Source organism: Galeopterus variegatus, unplaced genomic scaffold (assembly GCF_000696425.1).
Source record: "Galeopterus variegatus unplaced genomic scaffold, G_variegatus-3.0.2 Scaffold1239, whole genome shotgun sequence".
Taxonomy (NCBI): Eukaryota; Metazoa; Chordata; class Mammalia; order Dermoptera; family Cynocephalidae; genus Galeopterus; species Galeopterus variegatus.
In genome coordinates, this window is record NW_007727350.1 from 32,729 (window position 1) to 45,335 (window position 12,607).

General features: G+C 54.5%; 1 protein-coding gene across 1 annotated transcript; it reads left to right on the forward strand.

Annotated features, from left to right (window-relative positions):
• Positions 1–3,442: 3,442 nt before the first annotated feature.
• On the forward strand, positions 3,443–12,459 carry DAK (dihydroxyacetone kinase 2 homolog (S. cerevisiae)). Its single transcript, XM_008575799.1, has 16 exons — positions 3,443–3,686; positions 4,628–4,738; positions 4,833–5,014; positions 6,516–6,594; positions 6,783–6,872; positions 7,490–7,524; positions 7,602–7,686; positions 7,782–7,871; positions 8,443–8,559; positions 8,936–9,055; positions 9,213–9,350; positions 10,303–10,409; positions 10,513–10,616; positions 10,752–10,785; positions 10,898–10,987; positions 11,363–12,459. The coding sequence occupies exons 1-16, from the start codon at positions 3,443–3,445 to the stop codon at positions 11,522–11,524; spliced, it is 1,788 nt and encodes a 595-aa protein (XP_008574021.1). The 3' UTR covers positions 11,525–12,459.
• The last annotated feature ends 148 nt before the right edge of the window (positions 12,460–12,607 follow it).

A 12,607-nucleotide genomic window follows, 5' to 3' on the forward strand; every position in this document is an offset into this window, starting at 1 on the left:
TCCCAGGAAATCAATGCAGAGCTCATACACACAGTGAGCCCAAGACCCTGGATGACCCCAAGACACCTCTGAACCAGGCTGAACTAAGGGAAGCTAAAATGTTGTGGCTTACATTTTGAGTTTTCTATAGCAGGGACTCTGCCTGAGTTTGGAGGCATGGAATTATCAGCAGAAAGAACACAGCCTTTGTAGAAAGACTAGACATGGGTTTGAGGCCTGGCTCTTACCAGTATGACCTTGTAGAAGTCACTAGAGCTCTCTGAGTCTGTTTCCCAGAACTAAAATGGGTTAGCTGGCTCCCTCCTGGTGACAAAAGCAAGTAGGTGAAGATCTTTGTCAACTTTTTCACCATATGTGATGACTGTGTAAGAGATGAAGGTTACTCTTTGGGTCATTTTGCGCCTTGGTAATGAAGTGGGCGCTGCTCCTGGGCATAAAGGCAGCCCTGTGCGCAACATGGATCGATCCATCTTCTGGCACCCAATGCAGGAGTGAACCTTGTCAGCCCCATGCTTTTCTCCATCCTCAGCCCACGAACTAGAGTTTGGACTTGGATCGAAGTCTAGGGCAGCTCCCTTATTACCAGGGCACTAGAAGCATGATTGTGCCAGTCAGCTGCAAGTGCCTTTCAGCAGCTCCTATTATTACCCAGTCCTGCAGGTGCTGCTGCTGCCTCCACTGTGCTCGGGCCCAGGTAGCACCCATAGGATCGTCCGTCCTCTGGCAGCTCAGTGGGAAGGTGTGAACTCAGGTTGCTTCAGAGCCTCTCCGCCATGGTGAGTCCTGTGGGGGCCAGGGCAGGGGAAGTACACTATGGTCTTAAAGCATTAGAATCCCAGCCCTGGGTATGCTGGAGCAGCTACCTCCTGAGGTTCGCAGGTTAGGAGAGAGGGTCATCCTTTCTCTTATTTCCTGATCCATGCTTCCTTCCATTTCCTGGAGACAACTGGTCCCAGCCAGGTCTGAGGCTGCAGCCAGAGTCCCTCTGGAGCCCATCTGCCTCTGGTCTGGGTCATGCATTTAGATTAGATCATTAACATTTACCTTCTCTGTAATAGACACTGTACCAAATCCCAGAGAACCATGAAGATCGACTTTTGTATGTTCCTGAGCCTAGGGTATGTGTAGGCTGGTCCCAGAGCTGGGATCTACAGTGTAGGAGGTTCACCATAGCCCTGGGCTTTGCTCCAGGCCACTCTAAAAATGATCTGAACCAAAGCAAGCTTTGAACAGATCTGGGTTCAAATTTCAGCCTGCCACTGACTGGTTCTGTGACCTCCTACAGAAGACCTCTCTGAGCCTCTCTTTCTTCATCTGCAATATGAGGCAGATTAAGGCCTGCCACCAAGTGGCTATGAGGTGTTGATCAGACCAGAGTCCTAGAGGCCTCTCACAGTGCCTGACTTCCTTTCCTTTTCCATCCCCTCATGCCACTGGGAGCCAGGGATAGTCCCCAAGCCCTCCTCTGGCTCTGGTGCAGGGATGGTTGAGAATCCCAGGCAAAACAGACTGTCAGGATGGGGAGCAGGGCACATTCTTGGATGGTGATGGTGCTGGAGGCTGGGCTTGGAGTTGAGACCTACTCACAACTTCACTGTATGTCCCAGCCCCTTGTGGGCTCTGAGAGATGCAAGCTCATGCGCTTCCTAAGGCAAGACCTCTGTCACCCTACGCCTCCCTTCAGCCCTTCAGGAAAGTGGCATGATATGGCCAAAATGGAACCAGCTTGGAGCCAGACAGACCTGGACACTTGCTGGCTGTGTGACCTTGGGCAGAGTCATTTAACCATGCCTTAGTGTCCTCACTGAGCCAAACTTTCCTCCTTAGAGTTGTTGGGAACATTAAATGATACATGCTCAAAAGCCCTTAGAACCGGGCCTGGCTCTTTAGTCGCTGTTCTGCAGATCAAGCCTATCTTGTTATTCTGCTTGCTCCCTACTGACCCAGGCTACTCTCCTCGTCGTGAAGCAGGTGATGCAGCCCTGGCCGGACCCAGGAAAGGCTGGCAGGGAGGCATCAGGACCAAATTTTGGTAAAGGAACTAGGTGCTGGCAGGTTCAGGAAGGAGCCACAGCTGGAATTGCACCTTGACAGGACCTGGCTCAGCTCTGGCCACCCCCAGCCGCCACCAGGTGGCGCTAGGAGGCTGGTCCTCAAGGCCCATATTGGTCCCTATTCTCACTCTCCTCAGGACAAAGGGAGGGGCGCATCCCAGCCTGCAACTCTCGTTCAGCTGGCTCCCTCATATTGAGCTTTTACTATATCACAGGCATATTATTGTTTTACTAAATCCCAATTTTTACGGAGGAAGAACGGAAGCTCAGAACAGTGAGGTAGCTTCACTGAGTTCCTATAGCTAATGAGAGGCAGGAGTGGGATTTGAACCCAAGTTCCCATGACTGCAGAGCCCAAGCTCTCACCCCAGCCCCCATGCTGCTCACTTCTGCCTGCAGCCCTGTGTCAGCTCTGCTGAGCCGGCAGCACCTCCCTGTAGCTCCCAGGCCAGCCTGCCCACGTATCCCTACAGGTCACTGGTCGCCCAAGTCATTCTAACTCGCTTCCTGGTGCCACCACACTACTTCGCACCCCCAGACCTTGGTTTATACACGCCCTCTGCCTGGAATGTCTTCCTTTTTCTCTCCCCCATTCTCCCTGCTCCCTTTTGCCTGCCTAACTCCTGCTGGCCCATCACAGAGACCTCCAGGCTCCAGGTCCTCTCAGGAGGCTGTGGTTCCCTCTTCTGTGTTCCCATGGCCTGTGTGCATTCCTCTCACGTAGCACTGTCCATAGTATGTGGAACTGGCCTCTTTGTGTTTCCATCGAGGGCAGGAACAGCGTTCTGTTGATCTCTTTACACGCAGTGCTGGGCCTGGCACACCAAGAGGCTCAGGAAATGTTGTTTTCCCTGCATCAGAACCCAGCTGGAAGAGCGGAGGGGTGGGGGCCTGCTCAACCCCTTCCCCTGGTTCAGGAGCCTCAGCCTGAGGCTTCCGCCTCCTTTGACAGAAGAGAGGCATTGGGCCCCAATTTTACTAATTTTTTTTTTTTTTTTTTTTTTTTTTTTGAGACCGGCCGCACCGGTCATCGCTATATAGGATCCGAAACCGCGGCGGGAGCGCTGCAGCGCTCCCAGCGCCGCACTCTCCCAGCGCCGCACTCTCCCGAGTGCGCCACGGGCTCGGCCCTTCACTAAAATTTTTTATACCAAGAACTCCACTTCTCCCATTTTCTTTGTATTGAAGCCATTTTTCAATGAATTGAAGCCAGGGTGCAAAACACATCATAATTAGGTACTGAATAAAAAGTCACGAATTTATAAGAAGAGAACTCATAGAAACATCCACCTGGTAAAATGGGCCCAACTCAAGGAACTGCTGGCTCCCTGGATTTCCTGGGTGGACATGGAAAAGAGGTCTTTGCCACAGAAATGTGGCTGGGCAGGATGGAGTGTCCTGCAAACCACTCCTTGGACTTCCTCTTCACTCCTCTCCTGCAGACCTCCAAGAAGCTGGTGAACTCAGTGGCAGGCTGTGCTGATGACGCCCTTGCTGGCCTGGTGGCCTGCAACCCCGACCTGCAGCTCCTGCAGGGCCACCGGGTGGCCCTCCGTTCTGACCTGGACAGCCTCAAGGGCCGGGTGGCACTGCTGTCGGGTGGGGGTTCTGGCCATGAGCCTGCCCATGCAGGTGAATACCCTGGGATGGGGGTAGGGTGCTGGCAGAGTAGATGGGGGCTCGCGGGAGATCCTCAAGCCTGGTGTGAGGTGCAGGACACAACCCGGGCCTGGTTCTCACTCTCCCACTCCCTCTGGCTGTGAGCTGGGGCTAGTCACTACCTCTCTCTCGATCTCAGTCTCTACATCTGTGAAAAGTATAAAGTGGGGCCAGATGATCTCTGAGGCCCTTCCAGCTCTGAGAGATGGTGATTCCATAAATCCTCCTGGCCTTCCAGGCCCAGCTGAGCCACCCCCTCCTCCATGAAGCCTTCCTGACTCTTCCAGCATAGAGCAGTGTCCCTCTTCTGAATTCCCACCCTGCCATTTCCCATACATGGACAGTCCTGGGTTGTTTCCTGTTTGATGCCAGGGATATGAGCACTCCTTGAGAGCTTCTGGAGGGCAGAGACCAGGCCTTGTATCATTTGTACCTTTTCTGTCTCCCTTCTGCAAGTCCATTCATTTATTCAGCAAACATTAATGAGCCCACCATGTGCCTGGCACTGTACTGTGCACCAGGAATACAACAGTGAACTAGACCGACAGGGTCCCTGTCCTCGTGGAGCTTATATTCTACCCTAGGGAGACAGATAGTCGCCAGGTGAACATGTAAGTGAGTGAGATCGTTCCAGAGAGTGCTAAGCAATGTAATAAGACAATAAAGCAGGGAAAAGGGACAGTGAGTCCCCTGGGCTGGTGGGTAGGTGCTTCAGGAGTGGAGGTCAGGGAAGACCTCTCCAAGGAGATGACTCCTGAGGAGGCAGCCATGTGAAGCTCTGAGGGGAGAGCAGCTCAGGTGCTCTTCTAGCACCAGCACACAGTAGGGCTCACTAAACCCTGAAGCCCAGGAGTGTGGGAAGCCCTAGTGACTGCAGGCACAGTCCCCACCCAGCATCCGCACCCCACCTCCAGGTTTCATAGGGAAGGGGATGCTGACGGGCGTCATCGCAGGAGCTGTGTTCACCTCCCCAGCGGTAGGCAGCATCCTGGCGGCCATCAGGGCAGTGGCCCAGGCGGGCACAGGTGAGGCTGGCCTGTGGAAGGGGCTGATGTGGGGAGGGCCCATGTGGAGTGGGGTGAGGGCAAGCACTGATGGCACCTGCAACTTCTCCTGCAGTGGGGACCCTCCTTATCGTGAAGAACTACACTGGGGATCGGCTCAACTTCGGCCTGGCCCGGGAGCAGGCCCGGGCTGAGGGCATTGCTGTGGAGATGGTGGTCATTGGGGATGACAGTGCCTTCACTGTCCTGAAGAAGGCAGGCCGGCGGGGGCTCTGTGGCACAGTGCTCATACACAAGGTGAGCTTCCCCACCTGCAATACCGAGGCTGGCCGGCCCCATCCAGCCTTCTCTCTCCAAGGCAGCACCTGTAACTAGACCTTTCCAGCCACTGCGTCCCTCCCCAAAGAAGCCACCTCTTCTCTCTCCCCAGTGCTCCCTGACTTGGGAAGGCCCCACCATCCCCTCAACTACCCGGGCCCAGAACACAGGCATTCTCCCAGACCTGTCCCTTCCGTCACCCATACCCAAGCAGTTGCCCCATCCTGGCGGTTCTCTCCCAAATTCTCTATAACACACGTCCTTCTCAGACCCTGCCCCTCCTGCCCCAGCCTTGGCTCAGGGCTCTTCTTCTCAGGCCCAGATGGCTGCAGCCAACTTCTGCCTGGGATCCCCTTCCTGCTTCCTGCCTTCCTGCCTTGCCAGTCTGTTCCTCTCACAACCACCAGAGGTGTCTTTCAAAAATGTGTATCCAACCAGGATGTTCGCCCACTCAGAGCCCTCCTCTCGGGTTCCTAGAGTCAACCCAAGCTCCTCAGTCAGGCTTGTCACACTCCTGCCCCATCTTCATGAGTCCCCATCTTCATCTCCCATCACCCCTACCTTCTTAGGCTCCATTAACACCGGGTCCCTATACCTACTGGGCTGTGGCCCATCTCTGTGGCTTTGCTTATGCTGTATCTATGGCCTGGAAAATACTTTGTGAGTCCCCATCTTCATCTCCCATCACCCCTACCTTCTTAGGCTCCATTAACACCGGGTCCCTATACCTGCTGGGCTGTGGCCCATCTCTGTGGCTTTGCTTATGCTGTATCTATGGCCTGGAAAATACTTTCCCTGTCCAGCCTCCTTGTGGGTTGTCTAAAATGGCCATTCCGTAGAGGCCTAGCTCTGATGTCTGCCCACCTGGGAACCTCTCCCTGATCTCCCTACTACCCCGAGCTGGCTAGGACCCCCTCCGTAATGCTCCCCTACTGTCGTGTTGTGGACTCCGTCACTGCACTTACCGCCTTGCATAAACTTTCAATTTGTATGTGTCTGCTTCCCCAGCACCCCCCCAGACTGTGAGTTCCTTGAAGGCAAGGACTGTGACTTAGTCATCCTTTTTCCTTTTCAGCACATACTGAATGCTTGGTAAAAATTGGGTGGGTGAGTGGATGGATGGATAGATGGATGGGTAAAGTCAGCCACAGTATATATGCTATGGGAGAGAAAACCCTAGATTAGGAATCGGAAACTAGCCACCAACTGGCTGTGTGATGTTGGACAAGTCATATCCCCTCTGTGGGACCATTTCCCTATTTGTAAAGTCCCTTCTAGCTCTAACAGACTGGAATTCTTAAAGATTCCTGGCAAGTACATTGTGAATGAGGGGAGTACTCTCTTTTGCCCTAAAGGTGATGGACCAGGTTGAGTGTGGAAATTCTAAGAGATTTCCCCTTCTCAACAATAAACTCATCCCCCGCCCATCTTCTACTGCCAAGTGGTTCAGCTCTTGGGGACTTATCTCTTGTGGCTGCAGGTGGCAGGTGCCCTGGCTGAGTCAGGTGTGGGGCTGGAAGAGATCACAAAGCGGGTGAGCATGGTTGCCAAGGCCATGGGTGAGTATCAGCTGAGAGATTGGGTGGGGAGGAGGGAGCTGGGACAAACCTTGGGGCTAGGAGCTGGTTCCTGTTGGGTGCATGGTGGACACCTTGGGGGCTGGGTTTCCAAGGCATTTCTGATGCCCTTTCTGACACCTGATGCTGAGAGCAGAGGAGCCATCTATTTCATGCTTCGTTGTTCATAGGTACCCTGGGCGTAAGCTTGTCCTCCTGCAGCGTCCCTGGCTCCAAACCCACCTTTGAACTCTCAGCCAATGAGGTCGAGCTGGGACTGGGTAAGCTCGTGGCCACCCCCATCCCAGCCAGGCCTGCTCCCCTGCCTTGGGTTTTGCACATCTCTTATGCCTGGGGAGCCGTCTGCCTGGCCCTCTCCGCTCACCTGGAGCTGTCCCTTAGGTAGTCTTAGTAACTTTAATTAGGCACTTGAGGCCCAGACTGGCCCCATCTACCTGATTTCTGCCTGCTTTGCCCAAAGCTTCAGCCACATGGGGCTCCGGGCACCACCCAGCCTCTGCTAATACCATTCCTGGGTCCACCTCCCTCTGCCAAAATGCAGCCCTTCTTTCAAGGGCCATTCAAAGGCCACTCAGGCTGCAAAGATTTCCCCATTTCTCCCCTGTGCTTCCAAAGTGATGGGCACTGGCCTCCTATGGCCTCATGTGGCCACCTCTGGTTCAAGCCTCTTCGGTTCCTGGCTCTCTTCACCACCAAGCCAATGGGCTCCCAAAGAGCAGAGACTCTGCATTTCTCATTATTCTGCCATTTCCACCCCCCACTGCCCACATACACAGAGCCTAGCCTAGTGCTGCGCACTTAGTAAGTCCTAGACAAAAGCATTATGAGCGAATCTCCAGGCCTCGAGCAGGTCAGCCGTGACCACATCTATCTGCAGGGATCCATGGGGAAGCTGGCGTGCGCCGAATAAAGGTAGGAGGACTCCCTGGCCCAGGCCGGCCTAAGGCCAGGGTACCCTGATACCACTCACTACTGGCTCCCTGTGACAGATGGCAACTGCCGATGAGATTGTGCAGCTCATGCTTGACCATATGACGAGCACGTCCAATGCATCCCACGTGCCTGTGCAACCAGGTGAGTAGCCTTCGTGCCCCATCTCCTACCCCTTCCTACCCCTCGAGGCAGGGGGTGCCCAGAGAGTCTCGCCTGCGTATCGTGTCCACCCACAGGCTCCTCGGTGGTGTTAATGGTCAACAACCTGGGCGGTCTGTCATTCCTGGAACTGGGCATCATGGCTGATGCTGCTGTCCGCTCTCTGGGTAAGCCCCACACTGGGAAGGGCACCCTCCAGCCCTTTGAAGCTGGACATAGAAAATCAGCTGAGGTGGGGTCTGGTGCTGGCCCAGAAAAGGAGCTGTGCAGCCAGAAGAGCCTGAGTTAGACTATCACTCTGCCACTTAATTGCTGGGTGCTTTCAGCCTCTGTTTTCCTGCCCATACGTTCGCGGTAATAACAGTACCTGCCTTTTAGGGTTGTTGTGAGGATTAAATGAGACTAAACATGCGTAAGACACCTCGCACACTTACTTAGCCCAACACCTGGTAAAGACTTAGTAAATGAAACCACATATAACCACACAGCTGTCCCTAACGAGGGGACGCCTCCAGGCAATGTGGTAATCTGGGGTGTCACTGAGGGATGCATTGAGGAAATCGGGCCACCTACCTACTTGCATCTGGGCCCCAGCTTCCAAGGTCCTTGTTTTTCTGTTATTCTGTTTCTTCCCCTAATGCTCGGGGCAGGGCAGGGTGGGGCAGGGTGGGGCAGGGTGGGGTGGGGGTGAGGTAATGCCCCTCCTTTCCTCATGGACTCCAAGCTCTGGTGTTGTAGAGGGCCGTGGGGTGAAGATTGCCCGTGCCCTGGTGGGCACCTTTATGTCAGCACTGGAGATGCCGGGCATTTCTCTCACCCTCCTACTGGTGGATGAGCCCCTCCTGAAACTGATAGGTGAGACTGGGAACCTGGGGTCACCCCAGACAGGGCTCCTTGTAGCTGGAAGGAGCCAGGGAAACTTGTGGAGCCCCCAACAGGACTGACCATGACAATCAGGGTTCTGGACTCTGTGAAGAGGCCTTCTCTGACTTCTCCAGCTCTCACTTGACTGTGGAGAAATTGGTATAAGGATCTTCCTCAGATCTGTCTCACCCTTTCCCCAGGGACCCTCCCTCCATTCCCTTGTATACAGTAAACACTCACTATATGCTTGGGGTGGACTCCCTCCAGGGCTGCTGAGGGAGCCAGGCCACAAGGGCCAGGTGGGGAGTCCAGGCCCCAACTGATCCCTGGCTAGTTGTGCCTAAGAGGGTTATCTTGCTGTTCCTAGATGCTGAAACCACCGCAGCAGCCTGGCCTAATGTGGCCAAAGTCTCCGTGACTGGGCGGAAGCGGAGCCGGGCAGCCCCTGCAGAGCCCCAGGAGGGCCCTGATTCCTTTGCTGCAGGAGGTACCAAGCCCTGCTGTTGGGGCAGGAGCAGGCTTCCTCAGTGGCCCAGGGCTTTGACCTGAGCCCCTGTGGGGGCAGGGGTGCACTTCCCATACCAGTCAAGCTTAGTTGTGAGAAGGGCCAGGCGGGTCTCTTCTCTGCTGTCCTCCCTTTCCAGGTTTAGCCTCAAAGCGTATCGCGCTTGTGCTGGAGCAGGTGTGCACCACTCTCCTGGGCCTGGAGGAACATCTTAATGCCCTGGACCGCGCTGCCGGTGATGGGGACTGTGGCACCACCCACAGCCGTGCTGCCAGAGGTTGGTGCCAGGGCCCCTCTGGGGTCTGGAGAGGAGCTGGTATGGCACATTGGCTCTTAGATTTTGGCATTTCATGAAACAGAACAATTTCCAAAACATTTGCAGTGCTGACATGGGGTTGCCAACTTTTATTTTGCCACTTGAGGTCATTCGCAAATCCTTAACACCCCTTTCACCTGTTTTCCTAAAGAAAAGTACGATCTTACACTGCACATGTCGGAGGACTAAAACAGTCCTTCACATGAATAACTTAGAATTCAAGCAAAACTCATTTTCATGTCCTTGTTTCTCTCAGTTTACCCAGATCAGTGAAAAGCTCTTAATCGTCCAGCACCATTCATTCCAGAAAAATGTATTTAGTGCCTGCCATGGGCCAGGCTCTGCTCTCTACTCCATGGATATGAGAGGAAACAAAGAAGATAGAAATCACTGCCCTCACAGCTTGTATCCTGGTGGGGGAAACAAACCATAAACAAGGTAGATAAGCAAAACATAGGATGTTAGTGCAAAGGGCTAGAGAGAAAACAAGAAGCAGGGTATAAGGGCCGGCCCATGGCTCACTCGGGAGAGTGCGGTGCTGATAACACCAAGGCCAGGGGTTCAGATCCTATATAGGGATGGCCAGTTCGCTCACTGGCTGAGCATGGTGCAGACAACACCAAGCCGAGGGTTAAGATCCCCTTACCAGTCATTTTAAAAAAAAAAAAGAAGCAGGGTATAAAATGTTAGGTCGAGGTGTTCAGGGCAGGCCTCACCTGCTAGGTGACTCATGAGGTTCCTTTCAGTTACCATTTCCCAGCCCCTCTCCAGACTGGGCATCCTTCATTTTGGTTCCCTCTCAACTTTTTCCAGCCCCCATTCATTCTTGCTGACAGTAAGGCTGGGTCCTTGGTTGGGGTCCGTATGAATAGAGGGAAGGTCTCGAGATTCCTCACCATCTCTCTGTCTGCAGCCATCCAAGGGTGGCTGAAGGAGGGTCCACCCCCTGCCGGCCCTGCCCAGCTACTCTCCAAATTGTCCGTCCTGCTACTGGAGAAGATGGGGGGCTCATCTGGAGCGGTGAGTACCGACAGCCTCTGGGCCCTAGCAGCTGCCAGGGAAGGATCCCAGGTTGGCTGGGGCCCAGGCCAGCTCCATGTGCTCAGCATTCTGGTCCTCCCAGCTCTACGGCCTGTTCCTGACTGCAGCCGCCCAGCCCCTCAAGGCCAAGACTGACCTCCCAGCCTGGTCTGCTGCCATGGATGCCGGCCTGGAAGCCATGCAGAAGTAAGCCAGAGTCCTGTACCTTGGACCAGGGTGGGCTGGGGAGGTGGATGATGTCGCCTGCTCCCAGTCTGGCCCTGTCCCCACCCCCAAGTGATTCCCTACAGTAAGCCTTGTTCATTTCCTTTCCCTGGCCAGGTATGGAAAGGCTGCCCCAGGGGACAGGACTATGGTTTGTATTCGGGCTGCAATCCAGCCCTTCTCCCTTTTGAGCCTACAAGCCCTAAAGGCCTCCCTTAGTAGCAGGGCCTCTTCTCAGCCCCCCTCTCCCTCACCTTGTCTAGCTGGATTCTCTGTGGGCAGCACGACAGGAACTCCAAGCCTGGAAGAGCCCAGGGGCTGACCTGTTCAAAGTCCTGACCAAAGCAGTCAAGGTGAGTGAAGCTGGGCCCAACCACCCAGGGAGACAGGCTCAGAGCCACCAGGCTCCCATCTCCATGTGACCTTGAACAAGTTAATAACCTTCCTGTACCTCAGTTTCCTCCTCTATAAAATGGAGGTCAGTACCTATCACAGGTTGTTGTGAGGCGAGGGATAAATGTAGAGCCCAGCTACATTCTGGGACATAGCAGAACCCCTTTTCCTGCTGGAAGTAGGTGAGTGGTGACCTTCCCACTTGGTGAGTGCAGAGGGTGCTGGCAGAGCTGGGACGAGAAAGTCAAAGGCCAGACTGTACAGGAACTCTGCCCTGGCAGGAAGGAGGCCTGGTGGCTGTCCTTGAACCCCCCCCCCCCCCCCCCCCCCCCCAGAGTGCTGAAGCTGCAGCCGAGGCCACCAAGGATATGGAAGCTGGAGCAGGAAGAGCAAGCTATATCAGCTCTGCTCGGCTGGAGCAGCCAGACCCTGGGGCAGTAGCAGCTGCCACCATCCTCCGTGCCATCCTCGAGGTTTTGCAGAGCCAGGGTGTGTGACTCACGCCCTTGGCCTCAGCTCCTCTCTCTCTGCTGTGCTGAGGTGGCCCTTGTTACTTCCTTCTGCCTTCCAGCCATCACCTTCTCCCTCCCTCGCCCCCCAGGCCTGTCCTCTTGAGTTCAGCAGGAAATCCTCCACCAAGCCTCCAGAACTGCTCCACAGCAGGCAGAGGCAGCACCACCCTGGAGTGGGTCACGTGCCTCTCCAGCACTGACCTTTCCCTCTTCAGGGAGAGTGGAGTCCATGGGTCACCCCACCATGCCCCAGCCAGCTCTGGGCTTCAGCAATAAAGCATTTTCTTTCCCTGAGCTATAGCACAGCCTGTAATTGGCAATACTAACTTGATTTAAGACTCCCTGTGAAAGGCCTTCGGTACCTGAACACAGGTCAATGTGCAAAAGAAAGCTAATAAACCACATTGAAGCCACAAAGCTGCTACTTCCTCCAAGGGACCTTTCCCAAGCACGGGAACAAGTGGGTCCACTGATGCCCCAGGGACCGAGGCCTCAGCCCTGGCTGCAGTGCTCATGGCCCATCTCCCACAAGGCAGTCCTTGACCACCTGAGCCCCAGTGGCAAGGTCTGCTCAGCTGTCCTCCTTCCAGTGTACACACCCCACACCTGATGCACTGGAAGAATGGTGGAAAGGCTTTTCTCTGCACTGAATTAACAATTCAATGATACTTCAGAAATCAAATGGACATCTGAGACCCCAGAAGGAAAAGAAATCACCATATTCTAAGGCTCAGTTGTAGATCAGAAACTGCAGCCAAGCCAGCCCCCAGGTCTCTTTCTAGAGCAATCACTGATGGCATCTGGGCAAACAGGCGAGGCTGCTGACTGTGGTGCGTGGTGGAGACAGCACAGCATGCACCCGGCACGTCCTCAGTGTTGGGGGTGGCTAATAAAGGTACTGGCCATGGACTAACACACAATTTGAAATGGTTGTGCTTTATTTTTATTTTTATTTTTTTTTGTCTTTTGTCTTTTTCCGTGTCCGGCAACGGATCGCAACCCTCAGTGTTGCCCCCGTACTGGACCGGGGACCGGCAACGGGATCAACAACCACCGGCGTCGCCCCCA

What these genes read in the sequence shown, in the direction of transcription:
- DAK (XM_008575799.1), top strand. Translation starts at nt 3,443, where the DNA reads ATGGAGTGTCCTGCAAACCACTCCTTGGACTTCCTCTTCACTCCTCTC. An exon ending in GCACAGTGCTCATACACAAG is followed by an intron (nt 5,015 to 6,515) that starts GTGAGCTTCCCC and finishes TTGTGGCTGCAG; the next exon opens with GTGGCAGGTGCCCTGGCTGA. An exon ending in CATGGTTGCCAAGGCCATGG is followed by an intron (nt 6,595 to 6,782) that starts GTGAGTATCAGC and finishes CGTTGTTCATAG; the next exon opens with GTACCCTGGGCGTAAGCTTG.